General features: G+C 42.3%; 2 protein-coding genes across 5 annotated transcripts in view; one reads left to right on the top strand and one right to left on the bottom strand.

Annotated features, from left to right (window-relative positions):
* LOC121283117 (eosinophil peroxidase-like) overlaps positions 1-2,872 on the top strand; it is a 76,350-nt gene extending 73,478 nt beyond the window's left edge. For all 3 annotated transcript variants that reach the window (XM_041197243.1, XM_041197246.1, XM_041197245.1), the window contains one exon: positions 1,727-2,872. In XM_041197243.1, coding sequence (XP_041053177.1) covers positions 1,727-1,857 — 131 coding nt within the window. In that variant the 3' untranslated portion in view covers positions 1,858-2,872. The remainder of the gene's footprint in view (positions 1-1,726) is intronic.
* Positions 2,873-4,651: 1,779 nt separating this feature from the next.
* The window catches only part of LOC121283119 (eosinophil peroxidase-like), a 59,734-nt gene continuing 45,804 nt past the window's right edge, over positions 4,652-18,581 (bottom strand). The window contains exons 9-14 of one of the 2 annotated variants that reach the window (XM_041197247.1): positions 16,751-17,009; positions 13,873-14,043; positions 10,005-10,242; positions 8,846-9,051; positions 5,897-6,058; positions 4,652-4,964 (exon numbers count right to left, since the gene is read on the bottom strand). In XM_041197247.1, coding sequence (XP_041053181.1) covers positions 4,951-4,964; positions 5,897-6,058; positions 8,846-9,051; positions 10,005-10,242; positions 13,873-14,043; positions 16,751-17,009 — 1,050 coding nt within the window. In that variant the 3' untranslated portion in view covers positions 4,652-4,950. Of the gene's footprint in view, positions 4,965-5,896; positions 6,059-8,845; positions 9,052-10,004; positions 10,243-11,526; positions 11,634-13,872; positions 14,044-16,750; positions 17,010-18,581 lie in introns of those variants that run through there. The other variant, XM_041197248.1, reaches the window with a different exon arrangement.

Below are 18,581 nucleotides of genomic sequence, written 5' to 3'. Positions count from 1 at the left end.
AGATTCAAAAACATGGCTGTATTACTGGCATTGTTCAAATATTGCCTTACAGAAAATTTCAGAGCTTAGAGCTTTGGACTGAGGAAGAAGTAAACTGCACATTGACTCTTACCCACTCCCGCTTATCCAAAGTCAATACTATCACATTTCTACCATTTACTTTAAAATGTGTAATTTTTCTAAACTCTTATACTTGTATCACTATTTTTTCTGAAAGAGGTTTCACTCTGTAACAACATATATGTGCCAACTGCACCAGTGTATTCTCACTTTGCATTTCAGAGAGTGCATACTTAGCTCATTCAGATGTACATGGTTATGTTCACACTGTTTGTACTGGGTTCCATTCTCAGATACATAAGGTTAGAGTTCTACACTGTGATACACAGGGTTAGAGTTCTACAAGGAGGTCTTGTGGCACAATGGCTACCTTCCCTACCTCTGAGCCTGAAACTGTGGGCGCGAGTCCCAGCCCAGGATTGATTGTGAACCCATAAATCCTTCTTTTCCCCCAAGGGAGGTGGTAAAAGTGGGAGAGTCTTTTGGTCAGCCAGAACCATGTGGTAGCCATAGTGCAACAGCCTCCCTTCAAGGAACAGAAAGGGAGAGAGGCATTTAGAGAGGAAGGTGGAAAGGAGTCAGGGAAGCCAGGAAACTAGACATGATTGGTATAACCGCAAGAGGAAATTTACTGTGGGAGAGCTGGTATACATGAAGAACTTTGGGGAAGGGCCAAAGTGGTTACCGGATGAAATAAGTGCAGTGACTGGACCCCTATCTTACCACGTGGAGGTGGAAGGCCAGATCATCCATAAACATGTGGACCATTTAAGGAAGAGAGAGACAAATCACCAAGATTTGGTTCCTCCAGTGATCATGACAGAGTCTGCATTTCCTGTTGAGAATACTCAACCTAGGACTGACATGTCTGATGTTCCTGTAAGAGCTGAGGATACAGAACTGCAAGTGCCCGCCAAAGCACCTGATGTTCAGACACCTCCGGAAAAGGAGGTTCCTGACAAAGAATCTGAAGTTGTGGAGCTGTGATGATCCACATGTACCAGGAAACCGCCTGAAAGACAGAAATTGTAAATTCCTTACCCAGTGTAAATATTATGTTGTCTTGAAAAAGATGTATTTGTAACTATATGTATAGCTGAGTCAAAGGGGGAGGCATGTAGTAATTATGGTTTTATTTAGTGCGTAATGTATCTTTAAGAATAATATGTTAGGCAAGGTGACATGATCTGTAGTAACCAATAGGAGAATAGCGCAGGCTACCTCAGCAGTTAGTGTAGAGTTAGAGTTGGAGTTGAAAGCACACGTGTAGTTGCTGCAGAGAATATTATAAATAAACTTAATGTTTCCACCCAAGAAGTGTCTGCAGATCAACTCTATGATTATTAGTACAACTCGGTCACCCAACAACAGGAAGATATGTTTTATGATAACATCACATAACATAGTAGAAAGGGAGGATGATCCATTGAATGTGGAGGCAGGTGAGGTGGAAGATGAGGAAGAGGGGAGTGAAGGGAGATTGAATGAGAACAAAAGTACAGGAAATGGAACAGACACATTCCAAAGCCCTGTTAGCCATGGTGAAGGGTGGGAGGTGGGAAGGAGTGCTTGGATTTCCAGCATACACAGTATTTCACTTTTGTTTGCTTCATTATATAACAGATTTGAGGGTTGTGCGCACTAACAAAGTAAATACTATTTTCAGAAGTTTCTGGAAGCTTGGAGGGAATAACGGACTCAAAAGGAGGTAAAAGTGCACCCAGTTCAGCAGAATCCAAAGAAGATACAGATTTTCCTTATGACAGTACCGAGTTTGGTTCAGAAGTTGACGCTTGAGCTACAGCCTAAGGCCAAAAGTTGCTTAACTGTGAAGCAATAAGGGAGGGTGTGCACTGGATGGTGATAAGATTTATCATTCTTTAGTGTAAATATAAAAAGTCAATGTGTGTTCTCTGCCCAGGTGCAGTAGGTGGAGTGAGACTTCCCATTCTCTACTCTATGTCCTTTGGCAATACATTCTGTCACTGGATCAATATCCTCTGATTCCAGTCCTCATACTTCTTGTTTATTTGATCCTGCGGCATGAGCAACAATGGCAAGGCAATATTTATTTCCCTTGCCCTTGAGAAGGTGGTGGTAAGTGTTCATCCCTTTCTGTCCCTGGCCCTCTTGCAGAGGATTGATTCCAAACAGCCATGGAGAGAGATGGCTTTAGTCCCTCATGGACTATGGCTAATTACCATTACCATGGTGTGCAGGGCAGGGTGTTTTATAAAATATTTTCTCTGAAGATGGTATTCTATTGCATGAAATCAACCACCACTGCCCCCTCCCACCCCAACTACCCCTAACTCACCCCAGAACCTTCCAAACCAATAAGGCATTTGTGGCTCTTGAAACTGTACAACGTAAGTGTTGGACTTTCTGGGCATGACATTCCAGTGCAGTAACCAGAAATGCTGCATTTTCAGACATGTTTTTATTTTGATGATTGTATGTTAAACTGACAGTTTTACCATCATTACGACTATCAGTTCCAGGCCACTGAACTTCACCGACTGCTTGTGATAATTGGCTCTATGCAAATTGGCTGTTTCATTTGGCTGTTTTGGAGCCTTCATAATAGTAACTGCAGTTCAATTCAGTGTGATGTCCAGAGGACTGCAATAAAAGTAAGATCTTTCCAATAACTACAGACATTATTGTAAATCAGTAAAGTGTTTTGGTGTTTTAATGTTAACTTGTTCCCAGCTAATGCTCTGACACTCTAATCAGATCATTGTTGACACTTCTTTTGCTGTGATAACCTTTGCTTGTGTAGAATCATTGAAATAAAGTAGCAGCAACCAAATTGTGTCCTACGCAGTCCATTCTGTCTGACATGAGCCAAATAAATGATGTTCATATCAGCACTGAACTTAACTCGTTCTGAGAGCTAACATTTTCCCTCTCTTCCTTCCTTTTCCCTTTATCCCCTGAATTTTAAGATGCTGCATCTATACCCTGCAAACTGTTTTGCTCTCTCTTGGTCCTATAACTCAACTGGCAACCACTCAGGAACGGTAGAATACAGTATGCAAGTAACAAAGGATATAATTATATAAAGATTAAATTCTGGCTTTCTCATAATATATTTATTTAATGCTCACAGAGAAAGATGGATTCCACAAGAGCAGATGGAGTCTATGAACTGAAAACTGTACCCAAATACATGTTGTGAGTGGAATAGCGCACAACGCAATCTACAATTATTCGTTATTGCAATATAGTACAGAGAGGATGACCAGCATACTCTCCCCTTTATTCTGAAAGGCAGTAAATGTCACACTATCACTTTGCTCCAATCAAGCTAAACCTGATAGATGAATTTGCCAGTAAGGTAATTAGGCAGAAGCAGAGAAGCACAACAAGAAGTACATGCTTGACAAATGTTTTCAAAAAGAATGAATTAAAAAGGGTTTATAAGAGGTTAAAGTATATTTTTCAGATAACCTGCAAGACTTTTAGGAAGAAACAACCTTTCTTAGACTTTAGGGTGTGATATCAACAAATAAACATTTCTTCCAATTTCATGACATTTGAATGTCAGTTCCAGAATGTGAAACTTGATTGAAACCTAAAATTGATCAGCAACTAGCTCAAAACAAGTTTATTAATGCTGCAAGTATAAATGTTGGGACATAAATTATATTTAGCTCAGTTCTACTTGCTGATGATTTGAACACAATTAATACTGAATTCCCCTATAAAATTAAATCCCTTGATCTTTGCCAGCAATTAAAATTGACTCCTATGTCAATTTCGATCTACAAATTAAAAGCCCATATATTCTAGAAACAGTACAGAAGGAACAAATGTACTGAATATGTGATGTAAAGCCTTTGAAGTTATTTTAAGATATACCGGGTGATATTTGGGAAGTATAATTTTTGCAAGGGCAACTGGCGTAGATTCAGGAAAGGTAGCAATCTCATGGTTACTTAACTAGCTGGAATCTAGTTAACTACCGCAAGGGGAACTGGCGTAGATTCAGGACATGTTCTGTACAATTCTCAAAAGGGAGAATGAGTGCAGATACTTCAGCAGGTTGTAGAGTTGGATGAGATGACAGAGATCGATCTCTCTCTCTCTCCATGTAGCATCCTTGTTGTTCTAGAGTTGCTCAATGATGCCATGATATCACAATGAGGTAAGTGGAAGAGGCTGGCCCCAGGAACTACCCCAGTTGGAATTGAAGACACCCCATCAGTGTTATTAAGCACCACACACTAACCAACTGGGCCAACAGGCCCTTATTACAGAGATAGGGCGGGTCAAGGCCATGGGGGAACTTGAAAACAAGGATGAGAATGGTCAAGATGTTATTTAATAGGAACCAATGTAAGCTAATGAGCACAGGGGAGATAGGTGAAAGGAACTAGGTACAAGTAAGGGCGTGGACAGCAGAGTTTTGGATGAGCTCAAGTTTACAGACTAATTGCATTTATGCACTAGTAGTCTGACACAATAGAAATTCAGCATCTCAAACAATCAGCACTGAGGGAATGGCCACAGAGACTTCTTTTATTGGTTAATTATGTAACAGGATTACAATGCATCTCAGAACAGTAAACAATTGTAATCAGCATGTTAGATGCAGAGGGATTTGTACATTCTCCACCCTTGGCATCCATGGGGACATCAAAATATTCCACTCCATAAACAAAAATCATTATTCAATTTCACCTCACTAAAAAGCCTCTGTATATCAGCAACATTTGGGTGGAAGTTGCAACTCGTGCTCAACAGTTGGGCTGATGTGGTTCTAGGCCGATTGTGGAATCTTATCCTCTAAACTTGAGTAGTACTCAAAACAAATAGGAAAGGGGGTCCTGGATGACCCTACATTTGCTTAGAAACATCTTCTTTTCAAATCCAAGCAATGAAAAATCATACTGCAGCATCTGCAGGATAAAACCAAAAGTTAGAACGAATCACTTGCTGCAGTCACTGTGGAAATGCATTCATGGTGATTCCCTCTGGTCCCATTTCTTGTGAAGTTATAACCATGATTCAAAAGAATGTGCTAGAAACACCAGCCAGAGAGAACTGCCATAAGGATATTTATCAAGACAGCCACCAGCAGAATTAGTCTTTGGACTGAAAAGAAAAGCAGAGACTCAATTTGAGGCGGCTACTTAACCTATGTCATGTATTCTGTGCACTCCTGTTACTTGGCGTGAGGCCCTATCATGGGGACGTACCAAGACAGGGTCATGCTATTGACCTGGCCCACTACATCCAGGCACAACTCAGTCTTAACGGGCAGAGTACAGTTCTGGAGCACTCTGCTGGTCCAGCACTTGGCTAAATTTGGGGTTGGGGAAGTCATGGGGAGGAGGCACAGTGGTGGCTGTGGGCAAAAAAAAACACTGGGTCATGGTGGTTCCATTGATATCATGAGCAAGATCAGAGAGTAGTTTACAGCACAGTGCAGTGGGTTCCTGCCTCTCTGTTTAGTCAATAGACTCACTGACCCAGGAGCATTTCGTGCTGACACTAGACACTAAACACCAGCACCCACCATCTTAAGAAGCAGAAAGACAAACCAATATTTAACAAATAAAATTGGAATACAAAAGGTTTGGGTTCACTCATTTCCCATTAGCTTGTTTTTATTGAACCTGCATCTTAGTGCGAACCCAGGATGGGGAACGTTCACTGATCAATGTTGATTTTGTAGGAAATTAGCCATGTGAAGGTCCCTGGCATATTTCTTGTATTAAGGAGATGGATTTCTAAACCTATTGAATAAACTTGTAATGCAATTTGTTATCACCAAAGGACAGATTAGCATTTTATTAGTGTTACAAAGTTACTGGTTTTTAGCCCTTACCTGTACAGATAGGTGGTGTGATGTTCCACTGTCCGTTACTTAGACAGGTTATCGTATCCCCTCCCACCAGCTTGAATCCAGGCTCGCATGTGTACCTGACTGAGGATTTACAGATTGAGAAGTGGGCATGGTCGACAACAGGGGCAGAGGCACAGAGAATCACTATAAAGTGAACAAATATAATAAATGGCCAGAGTTAGGATCAAAACACAATGTCAAATTTCTGATCCAAAAAATATAAAGGTGCTGAAATTCTGAGGAGATTACTGTGGTCAGAGCAATGACAAGGAGCAAGTGCAACAGCTGCAGGATTTATATAAAAAAAAAGCCTCAAAAAGTTCAATAGGAAATGTAGAATCATGGATTTTTACAGCATGGAAGGAGGCCATTCGGCTCATCATGCTCGTGCCAGCTCTTTAAAAAGATGTGTAATTAGTCCCTATCATTTCCTCTTTCTCCATAAATCTGCAATTTTCTCTCCTTCAAGTATCTGTCCAATACTCTTCTGAAAATTGCTTTTGCATGTTTTTCACCATCCTTTCAACCAATGCATTCCAGATTGTAATAACTCAGCCTGTCAATACATTTCTCATCCCATTTCTGGCTCTAAATCTATAGCCTCTGGAAATGGATTTTTCTACCACTGGAAACAGCTCCTCCTCATTTACTCTGTCAAGCCCTCATTTTGAACACCCCTACTAAACTTCTCTTCAATTATTCCTGCTGTAATGACAGCAATCTCAGCTTCTCTAGTCTTTCTGTAGAACTGAAGTACTGCATCCCTTCTACCATTCTGGCAAATCTCTTCTGCATCCTCTCCAAGGCTTTGACTTCCTTTCTAAAGTATGATGCCTAGAACTGGTCACAATACTCCAGTCAAGACCTAGCATCTGAGCAGTTCAGCTACAATTCTATCACTACAGTCCTCATCACTCTAATGTTTGCTGTTCTACATTGGCAACTGATAAAGAAACACCTCAATTTTAAAATTTATCCTTGTTTTCAAATCCCTACAGGTCTCCCCCACTTCTTGTCTTTGTAATCTCCTCCAACCCTGCAACCCTTTGAGATATCTGTGCTCCTCCAATTCTGGCCATTGGTGGCCATGCCTGTAGCTGTCAAGACTCTGGAATCGCCCCCCACCCCCCCTTAAACCTTCCTTCATCTCTTTAAGACACTCCTTAAAATCTACCATAGTAAAATGCCGGGCTTAGTTTGGTAGGTCTTATTAAGGTATTAGTAGTCTTAGGTAGTTGAACGGTAAGTATTTATTAATTGCTAGAAACTTATACATAAGTACAATAAAGGTCCAAGCTAGGAGCTGTTGCTATGTTTACTTCTACACAGGGTCTGTCCAACATTATACTGATCCCTAGGTCATGTGTACTCTTACATTACTGTGTGGGCGGTACTATATTCAGTCCCCTGTTACCCCTTTACATGCCAGACCTTTATACTACACCTACCTCTTCAACCAATGTTTTGGTCATCTACCGTAATATCTCCGAATGTAGCTTGGCATTAAATTTTGCTCGATAATGCTCCTGTGAAGCAACTTGGGGCGGTTTACAATGTTAAAGGTGCTATATAAGTGGACACAAAGCTCGCAGCTTAGAGGACTAATATTTAACTTTTAAAAAAAGGGGTGGTGGATGGGAAAACTGCATTGTGCCGGAACACATGGGGATAGATTTTAACTGTCAGATGGTGCAACCTGGTAGCCCCCATCCTGTCAGTAGCAGGCCTGCTCCATTTTGAGTGGGCCTCATTAACATGCCAACAGTGAGCTGCTGCTCAAATGCTCCAACTCACCATCTCTAGGGCTGCCCAGAGACCGATCCAGTTGTCAGAAAGTAGGTTCAGAGTTGGCAGAGCAATTATAGAGAGGAGTAATCCAAGGCATCCACAGCACCTTAGGGACCTCAAAAGAGATTCTGTCTCCTCCAGGCATGATCAAAATTACTCTTAGCTATTTGATGCTTCTTCTACTCTATTGCCTTGTAAAAATAGACAGATCTACACAGGATAAAAATGGAAAACTCTGGAAATACTCGACACGTCAGGCAGCATTGGTGGGGAGAGAACATACAGGTCTGTGACCTGTCAGCAGAACAGGGAAAGTTGGAAACATAATGGGATTTAAGCAAGTGAAATGGGGGAGAGTGGAAAAAGAACAAAAAGGAAGGTTTGTGGGAGGGTTGAAGACATGAACATTAAATGACAAAAGAGTTGGTTGTGCAAGGCCAAAGGAAGTGGTAGTGGAACAGGTAAAGAAAAGAAAGGTGTGCCTGGAGGGGGTGTGAATGGTAGAACGATGAACAGCTGCCATCCAAAATTAAAAACATGAGCAAAGCCAGTGTAACAACGAACTATCTGAAGGGAAAGGAAACAAAATGGGAGCAGAGATTACAGTCTGAAATTGTTGAACTCAATGCTGAGTCTTGAAGGCTGGATAATGCCTAACCACAAAAAAAACGAGGTGCCATTCTTTGAATTTGCATTGAGCTTCATTGGAACACCGCAGGAGAGGGAGGACAGAGAGGTCAACGTAAGAGCAAAGGTGGAGAATTAAAATGACAGAAAACCGAAAGCTTGGGGCCATGCTTACGAACTGAACAGAGGTATTTCAAAAAACAGTCACACGAGAGGGACTGCACAATCAAACTTTCATGTCAAACATACACAATGCCCAATCGGGATCTCATATATGTCCAATTTGTATATTATCTTTGTAAACAACAGGCCTTCATTGCTTTATTCTATTTGATCATCAAACTAACAATCAACTTTTATCCTCACCAGATCTACTGATTTTTCCACTTTTATACTATCCAAAGAAGGTTCTCTAACCCCTCTCTTACACTTGAGCCATACACCAGCAGTTCAGCAACATTTAACTCAGACAGGATAGACCAGGAGAAACATGACTCTACTCCAGGGATACTGTACCTTCCACATTCTCTTTCCAGGCACTCAGGTCTACTTGTGGAATCTGTGTGCATCTGATATACCCTGCTGGATATGGTCTAAACCTAAACGCGTCTTGAGGGAGTTCTTCAATCCTGGTGTTATCGCAGATTACTCTGGACAGTGAGACTTGCTGCAGAGCCTGCTGTTGGCTGACAGTGAAAACTCTTTTGTTTTCCCACCAGAATCTAAAGCACAAAGGAAGATCACAATATCAGATTGGAATGTTAGGTCATTCTGGGACTCTATGATGAGTGACTGTGGTCAGACTGCTCCTAGTGCTGCTCAATGGGAAGTTGTAATTTTGTGGCAGGGAAATTCCTTGGAGATGCCCCAACTCTGCCAGTGTTTCCTTGTCAGAAGTGCATAAGAAACCAGTTCACGTCATTTCTGCCACATGGCTTATGATTATTCTAAATTGTTTCTTTCCCTAATGGCATCCCATTGGGAAAATCATCCCACATGAACACTTAAGGCACACAGAGCAAAAAATCCCAGCCTTGGCAGATCTTGGTCAGGAAAATAGTTAAACTACTTAACCTCAGCTAGCCTTCTTATACAGAGTTGAAAATGAGCCAGGATTTCTGCTCCTGATCACAGTCCAGTAGCCTGTGCTGGTATGTAACCATGTGCAGACTTCAGCTGAGGACAGGACTGGGCTCAGCTTGTTGGCTAAAGACAAATAACCCACAGTAATGAATCTTCAGGAGACAAGTGCTCATTCTCTTAAAGAAATTATTTCCATTTCTCACAGTTGTAGGTTTCCTCCAAGAACATTGCTCTGCTCATACCTTTTGTGCCAATATAAGCTGCTGAGTGAATGCCAGCTGCTTTCTCACTCAAGGTCATTTACTCTTGTTAACAAACAGCTCAGGACCAAGCCAAAGAAGGAATTTGCAATGGTCAGGAGGTCAGCAAGTCCTTTTCCTACGTTTTATATTGAATTGAGCCAAGAATTGTCTAAAATCATCGCCTTCCGCAGGAGAGCTTTAATGTTACTCAATGGGACTCAGGTTCAAGCTCTTAGATTCAGACCTAAGCCCCCTGACTGGGGACCATCCTTCCTCTGCATGAGTGAGTGAGTTGCCTGAATTTTCTTTTAGCCTTTTTGATTTTCATGCATATAACAGTTATCTTTTACCTGTCTCCATCTCGCAGGTTTTTGAACTGCTGTCCTGCCAAACAGGCAAACAGTGGGCCCAGCTTTCCACCATTCACAGCTGGCTCAGATACTCCCGCAAGCCATGGCTCAATGTTATCAGCAGTTCCATACAGCTCAAACAAGTTCCTTGCCAGGCTTGCATTTCTAAGGGCTGCTGTGAGCTGCCTCACGTTTTTGGGCTCAGAAAGACCACAGAACCTCTTCCAAGCATTGTAACCTGTGTTCAGAGAGAGAGAAGGGAAACAATACAATTTGCTCTTTGCTCTCTAGGTTTTCTCTTCCAATCCCGACTCCCATAACATGGCTCTCACCAACTCATCCCAGTGGTCATTTATGTGTGAGCTCAACCAGATGGGCATTTCGGCCATACAGGGCTGAATGCTGTCTATGCCCATTGACCAGGTAAGTATTTCCCAGCAGGACTACAGTCAGGGAAAGGGTATCCAGTTGATTGTCCCCTCCGTAACCCAAGGGCCAAATGTCGCTTCACCACCACCCCATTAACTGAAGTCAAGTGATACAGCACAAACCAGGGGTAGGCTCTGGAACCTCCTTTGTTTGTATTACTGCACCATATGATGAAATATTCACTAATATGTTGAGGGTTTATTCGAGTTGCTTGGTGATTGTGGTAAAATACCAAATATTGCTCACACAGAAGTTGCAGAATGCCAGAGCTCCAACAACCTGCAGCACCGAGAGTAAACTGCTGGGTTTGGGTGCATTGACTTTATCACTGGTTTCATCAACTCATTCATACCAACACAAGCAGCTTAGTGACTGCCAAGTATTTCCTCACCCAAGGTCACAGCTATCAATTTTCTAATGGTTAATGATCAAGTAGAACTGACAGGGGTTTGCCAGCTGGTAATGCACATCCTAAGCCTAAGACAGGGCTTGTTGTGGGCATGGGGTCTCAGGAAAGAGCAACAGAATTTCACTAAAACAGGAGTCTTATTCTAAAATTGATGATAAAATTCATTACTTGGGAGTGTACAAGGCAATGAGGGCATCTAATACTAGAAGGTGATTTATGCTCACAACAATGATACTCAGACTTTTTTTTTAAAGTGATCCTCTCCTAGTGTAATTGACTACTCTATGATAGTTCTTTAATAATTAAGTTCCTCTTTTGGTGCCTTAACAATACCTGGGTCCAAATTCTCGCAGTCGTGAAAACTGTACAGACCTTTAAAAATGGCAGGTGGGACTCTGGTCCAGAAGTCTCACCTGCATTTCTGCATTTCCAGTAGATCCCATTTCTGCTGGAAAGGGGGCAGGGCATAAACCACACAGGCATGAATTATAAATCAGCTGGGCCATCTAAAATCAGTACACAAGCCTAGCAGAGCTGATTTTCATTCCAGCCCTTGCGACTACCTCCAATCTGCAGCTGGGGCCTGATTTCATCCTGACCCGCCACCACCGCCGCACCCCCCCCCCCCCCCCCACCCCACAACCTCCCCAGGATCGAAAATCACACCATTTAGAGCAATATTACCTGAGACGGGTGCATCAAACTTGGAAATTTCCCAACTTGAGCTACCCGGATTGAAAATCTGGCCCCAGATCTCAGGAATGTAATGATGTCCCCAGCACTCAGTGTTGCTAAAATAGGAAATATGTTAGATGATGTAGCCTGCAGTTTGCATAAAATCACTGTCACTTCCAACAGAAAAGTTCAGAAGTAGCAGCAAAGGTCACTGAACTAGACCAACAGTTTGCAGCACATTTCCTCCTAGCATTCACCAACGGTGTCAAAGGTCAATAACATGGATGCCAAATTCTTGACATCTGGCTTGATTGACATTCTATGTTTAAATGGACATAAGACGTCCCTCATTTTTAAGTTGATGCCCTTTGTCCACATTACAGCAGCATGGTGAACTCCATGGAGCCCAGTTGTTATATTGTGATACTACTGGTAAAGAGCTAGGAACTAATTGTTATGAGAATGTACATCCAGGCGGGGGCCACATTTATAGTATGCTACAGTCAGGTGCCAAGCAACAATGCATCACTCACATGGTGAGCTGTACACACAATGAATCTTCAATATTTTGAGTCAAAAAGTGTGATCATTTTGAACTTCTGGGAACAAGAAGACATAACACCAGTTCTCGTGTATTATTTGACCCAAGGCTCTCAAGACAAAGACTGTCAGAAATTCAAGAATGCTGTCTTCTCTTTGATGATCTAACTTGTGTAGACATTATTACCTTTTGCTGACAATGCTGCTTTGCTTCTCTAAAAATGTATGCCTTACAAAAACACAATCATGAATTTTAGTTTGAACTATGTGTGGGACAATTTTGTACTTTTAGTGCTCCAACGTTGGAACAGTAAAAGTCAAGAAATCCAGCGTAAGTCAGTTCTACCTGATTCCTGTACATTTGTGGCCTTGCTTTCTCTTCCAGCCAGGCCTAGGCAGATATTTAAAGCTCCTGTCTTAGGCCTGTTAAAGACCATTCTTGTAGATTGGCTTCCCAACTCGCATTTAGGCTTTCCTAAGTATTCATGCCAATAATTTGTTATTTATTTTGCCTCGAACTCCTTTAATTGGCACCATAGGGTTTGCCACCAAGAATCTTTCGATCTGATGCTCAAAGGGAAAAGGAGACCAGTGGAGGAACGCCAGACAGGTCATGCCTCGCATGAGGCCAGAGCCTGAATCTCAACATCTGCAGAGCTACAAAATATCTCACATAGACTTTACTGGTGCAGGCTCTGCTTCCCAATGACTACATTGAGAGGCTTGGTGACATTACAATAGCCTGTCTAATCCTTATACTGGGGGATTTTTTAAAAGCAGCTTGATCATCATGCATGTCATACTTTATAAGTAAACTTGCCAGAATGATCGGGAACCAGCCTTGCATGTTTGGCTCCACATGGCAAGATTCCAGCAGCTATTTCTGTGGACCCTGGAAATGAATGTGATAACTTATCTTCTCAGGGCCAGCACTGGTGAAAATGCCAAGTTCTACCATCTGCTGCATGGACACCAGTGATGACAATGCAGCAAAGAACTTACATGTGTGCAATGACAGTATAGGCTGCAGGAATGACCTATGGGATGGTGCTACAAAGTAACAGAGAAAAATCCTCCTCACAAGCATTTACGCAGCACCACCTCAACTTCAGCAGACATTAGGGAGGAGGTTAAATGAATGGCTACTTTGTCACTTGTCTCCAGGCTGGCGTGTGCACCTAGGGGCCCATTTCCTTTCATCTTAGCCTATAATGTTTTAATCCTTTAGCTTTGGGAAAGATTATTGCTGGGTTGAGAGGCCGATTAATGTTCTCCAGAAGTTTTCAAAATTCTTGTGTTCCTTGTGACAGTCCCCTGTAATTGTTCTGTCCTTTAAATTTAACTTATGTATAATTTTCCCTTCTTACCAGTGTGATCCCTAGATTCACCAGAATTAACATTAGGAGTTATGAATGATTATGAAAACAACATACATTATGTCCCAGTGGTACACAAGCAGATTGTTTGTGCTGCGGAATGTTATCTGTTTACTTTAGGGAAACAGGTTCTGTTTTGGTTCTTAAGAATACACAGCTCACCATAACTGTAGCATTCTGCAATGAACACAAAGGACACTGAATACAAGGTGTGTTGGGAGTGTGTGCGCATTTGTGTCTGTTTATATTAGTGTGTGTATGAATATGTCTATTTGAGCGCCTATTATTGTGTGATTGTGTGTGCACCTGTGAGTATCTGTATGTGTCTGTGAATCTGTATGTGTGTCTGAATATGATTGTGTGTGCTTTTATCTTTGTCTTGTCCGTAAAAATGTGAGATTGTTTGTGTGCTTAGGCATATGTGAGCGTTTCCCAATACCTGGGAGACCATGATCCCGGGATCGTTGCAAATTTAATGAGGCCAAGTCCAATGGTAGAGGACTTGTCAACTCAAACAAACGTTGCCGCAGTTCATCCACTATCATCCGATTTTGGGTCTGCCGTTTGGCTGGATTAGCCAGTAGTCCCCGAAGAATTGGTTCAATTCCACCTGAAAGAATAAAACATGCTTCAATTAACATTATTCCTGTTTCTTCTCCTCTGTATTTTTCATACAGTTTGTTTTCTTACCTTCAGGTTCAATCAGTTGGGAAGCCCAGAAAGTAAAAAACAGCAATTGACACCTATCTCTTAAAAAAGCACTTTTAGTGATAATACCTGGGACTGTCCCCTTTCAAAGCCACTTCCTAGTTACAACAAACAGTTCCAATGATTCCGTGTCAAATTGGCATCTATGTCTCAAAGAATTACTTCAAGAGTTCAGAGCCCTGTCAGTGTAAAGTGGGTGATGCAGGTCAGCTGTCTTCTCCCAAGCCCAAAAATGAAGGCATTTGTGCATTATACCTGCATGTCCATGTATGTAAGGTGCTTGTATGTGTACTGGGAAACATTCACACATACTCTCAGTGCACAAACACTCTCAGGTACAAACAAGCACACTCTAACAAAAAAACACTTTCATTCTCATATATGAACACACAGATTCATATCACACACACACACACACACACTCAGGGGTGAATTTTACAGCCCTCCTACCAATGTATTTGAAGTCAGGGGCACATAAAATAAAGCGGGTGGCCAGCCTGCCGCCCAACCCCAACCTGACTCCTAGATTAAAGGGAGTGGGTAGGGTATCAGGAGCCTGGCCACCCTAGGGCCTATTGAAGGCCTTAAGTGGACAATTAACTGCCACTTAAGGGTTTCATTCTGTCCCCACTGCAATTTTTTGGCTGCAGTGTAAAGAGTTAACATCAGGAACACCTGATACTGATGTAACTACCTGATGCAATGTCACATGACCAAGAGAGAAGCAGAAATACATCTTGTAGAGTGATAAGGTGTATATATAGATCTGTAAATAAACAAGAATGGTTTTTTTTACGAATAACGGTCTATGATAGCGTTCTTAGAGTAACAGAAACCCATCTAGCAGTTAGAACAGATCACAGTCAATCAGCCAACCCTCTGGTGCAGCACAGAGCTTAGGGTAAGCATAGAGTCAACACTGCCACTCGCAGAACCATTCCGAATCATGGAAGCATTGCAACAAGCTCATCACTGGGACAAATGGAGGAAAGAAAATCTCCAGTTTCAGAACAACTCCAGGTTTGCATCAGAAGGGTCAAAAGGATCAGGTCAGCACTTTACACTATGCAGTAAGGCCATTAGAGTAACAAGTAACCCTACAGAAAACCCCATCTAGACTCTGAACGCAAGACAAAACATGTGGGGGAAGGCGGAGGCAAGGTGGGCAGCTCAGCAGCTTTGACATCATGACTGTTGTCAGGCAAGCGGGGGGGGCGTACCTCTTTTGAGAGGGGCCGGGGGGACAGGGTGGTGGTGGGGGGAGTCCTCTGTACCCATCAGAGGCAACCCCAACCCCTCCAGAATGGCACACCTCCTTTTGTCCCTTCCCCTCCACCTTTTTAAACTGACTCCCCACCCATCAGCTCCCGCTCACTAGGAAATCCCAGCCATGCCTATCCAAAATCTCCAGACTTACCTGAAGTCCAGGAGACATCTTTACTTGTGTGTGGGGACTGGTTATAGTCCCAGGAGTGGCCACTGCTAGGACTACAGAGCTGCCAGCAAATCAGGTTGACTCTAGGGCAGGACCTCCTGTCTCTGAAGGGTTGAAGTCCCACTTTGCACTAATCAAGGACACCCCAGCACATTATTGCTGTGGGGTATAGATTTCACATTGGTAAGGTGCTGACTGACTTTTAGATGGGGGTGGGGTAGGTAATCCACTCCCCCCTCCCTAAAATACACCCCACACACTCAAAGGCAAACACAAATGCACACTTCCACCTAACCTGGGAGTGTTGAATTGGACAATGTAGAAGGAATCCTATGAATCTGTGCAATATGTAACTACAAATTTTTGATACTGTTGGATATTCGACTCATTTGTATTGACACTCCATGCTCTACTGGCACAAAATCTCTCAGAACCAGACATAACATTTTTTTTTAAAGGTGAGCAACATTCTGGAGTTGAAAGTTTATGAGTAAGTATTCTGCAATCAATAAACTTGCTCAATATTATGAGGAAAATTTTAAACAACACTGAGGACCAAAATTGATTGTGAAGAAATGTTTGAGTAGTTATGAGCAAACACAAGGTACTATCAGAACTGCATTTACACTGATGGGTTGGGAGTGAATGAATGGCAATTCACTTATGGGCATGAAGAACTATGGCCCTTAACATTGACATCAAACACTCCCAGCTTAGTCGCACCATTCAGAAGATTCAGAATAAAGCTTCCATTACACTGCCACCACTAATGCTTTACTCCTACCCCAACTGAATCAGAATTATGCTTAATGACCCCTTCAAATGAATTGTTGTAGACTCACACCACTAGGAATTGGAAAGGGGTCATTCAAACTCAATTTGCTTGGAGTTCTTGATAGTTGTCTGGACTGGACTTAGTGTCAGACTCACCGATGGCAGTACACCAACTTACTAATGTAACAAATAAAAGGCTTGCATTTGTATAGTGTTTATCACATTTCCCAGAAATATCTTCAAGTGCTCCACAGAGATTGATGTTCTTTGATGTGTAGCAACTGTTGATATATAGGTGTAATGTTTGAGCAGGATCAAAAGGGAGCTTGTTTTTACATTATTGCCTCAAAAAGGCAGCGTATGGCTAACTTATGGTGATGTTGAGAGATTAATTACTTACCCTGATCCACAATTCTCCAGGGAGAGAAGAAGGAATTGTGCAGGAGAATGTTTGGGTACAGTGGATGTTCTTGGTAGCTTTCGTTAAAACGATGGACGATTGGCTGAATGGTGACATGTCCGGACCGGAAACAGGCTGTGGCAAAAACATTGGCAATTCGGGGATCAATGGATTCATTGTAACCTCTGTAGGGAGGAAGATATTTCTGCATTGCTTCTGAACCAATGAGTCGAGGAACATAGTCTCTGTAGGTTATTATCTGTCAGAAAGGAGCCATGGAGAGGAATGGATGAGTATATTGTCTTCAAAGGGTAAAGAAGTCCAGAGAAGGCTGGGTTTTAGACTATAGCAAAGTGTAGCCTTTCACTCAGTGGCTGATTGAGAATTTTGTGCAGCGTGCATTAAAGTTTCTTCACTTGATGGAAATTGTTTTGGAGCTCAAGGGTCCAATAAACAATTGATATTCCAATTAATTACTTCAGAAAGGATCAAGAATGTCAATAATGGCAAAAAGCCAAATGGTATGTTATTTACCAGGGAAAAATAAATGTTGAAAATCAATGGAGAGGTTAGGATTCTGGAAGGCTTTAAAATATTTGATTCTGCTTCATTAAACTTACTGCTGTCTTTTCCTTGAAGCCTAGTCAGCAATAGTTCAGTTGATAGCACTTTCACCTCTGTCTCAGAAGGTTGTGGGTTCAAGCCCTACTACAGGGACTTGTGCACAAAAATCTAGGCTGTCTCCCCCTCCAGGACTGAGGGAGTGCTGCGCTGTTGGAGGTGCCATCTTTTGAGACGTTAAACCAAGGTCCCATCTGCTCCCTCAGCTGATGTAAAAGATTGTAAGGCACTATTTCAGAGGAGAGCAGGAGAGTTCCCTGGCCAATGTTTATTCCTCAATCAACATTACAAAAACAGAATATCTGGTCATTATCAGATTGCTACTTGTGGGAACTTGCCCTGTGCAATTTGGCTGCCTCTTTTCCTGCATTACAACAGTGACTACACTTTAAAAGTACTTCATTGGCTGTAAGGTGCTTTGAGACATCCTGAGGTTGTAAATGACGCTATATAAATGTGAATTTTTTTTAAGAACCTAACAAAGCTGGGAACTTTTTGGGCCCAAATTTTCATTACGACGGAGAGTGTCTCCATCGTGGCGAAAATCCTGGGAATGGCTAAAATTCGCCCCTGAATCTGACATCTCCCATTTTCACAGGGGCAGGAGTGGAGTTGGGCTGAGGTTCACACATGTGCAATTCATGGGGGCAGCTGGCCATTAAAATTACCCCTGAAGGGGATTTTGGTGGGCCAGGAGAGTGAAATTTGGAGTGTGCAGATTAGACCAGATAAGAGTAGGTCTGAACTTGGTGGATTCATTTGGATAGTCAGGGTACCTCTTTGGAGATATAAGGTACCCCCTTGGATAGGGTCCTGGGATCCTGGGACCCCTTTTGGAGAGGTGAGGCATCCTTTGCGATTGTTAAAAGTGAACATGTTTATGCACATTTTACACACAAACTCATTGGAACTGGCAAGCTGTCAAAGAGCTAAGAACTGTCCAGTTGTCAAGGAAGTGTCCAAGGATACTAGGTGAGTTAGCATGGACAGGGTAAGGGCAAAGGGTGATAGGCAGGGGCATGAGTTGGCATAGGGAATATGGGGCCTCTGGGGGTTGGGTGGGGACATGGGTTGACATAGGTTGGTAGAGATGGGACATAAGGAGTTTGTTGGGGGGGGGTGGTGATAGGGGTAAGGGGGGGATGAGGGTCAGAAAGTAAATTTTTGTTTATTTCTTTTTTTATATATATTTAAACATAGTGCCGCAGCA

Source organism: Carcharodon carcharias, chromosome 10 (genome assembly GCF_017639515.1).
Source record: "Carcharodon carcharias isolate sCarCar2 chromosome 10, sCarCar2.pri, whole genome shotgun sequence".
In the NCBI taxonomy this organism is placed as follows: domain Eukaryota; kingdom Metazoa; phylum Chordata; class Chondrichthyes; order Lamniformes; family Lamnidae; genus Carcharodon; species Carcharodon carcharias.
The sequence above is the reverse complement of the archived record's forward strand: the minus strand, read 5'-3'. Positions and strand labels throughout refer to the sequence as shown.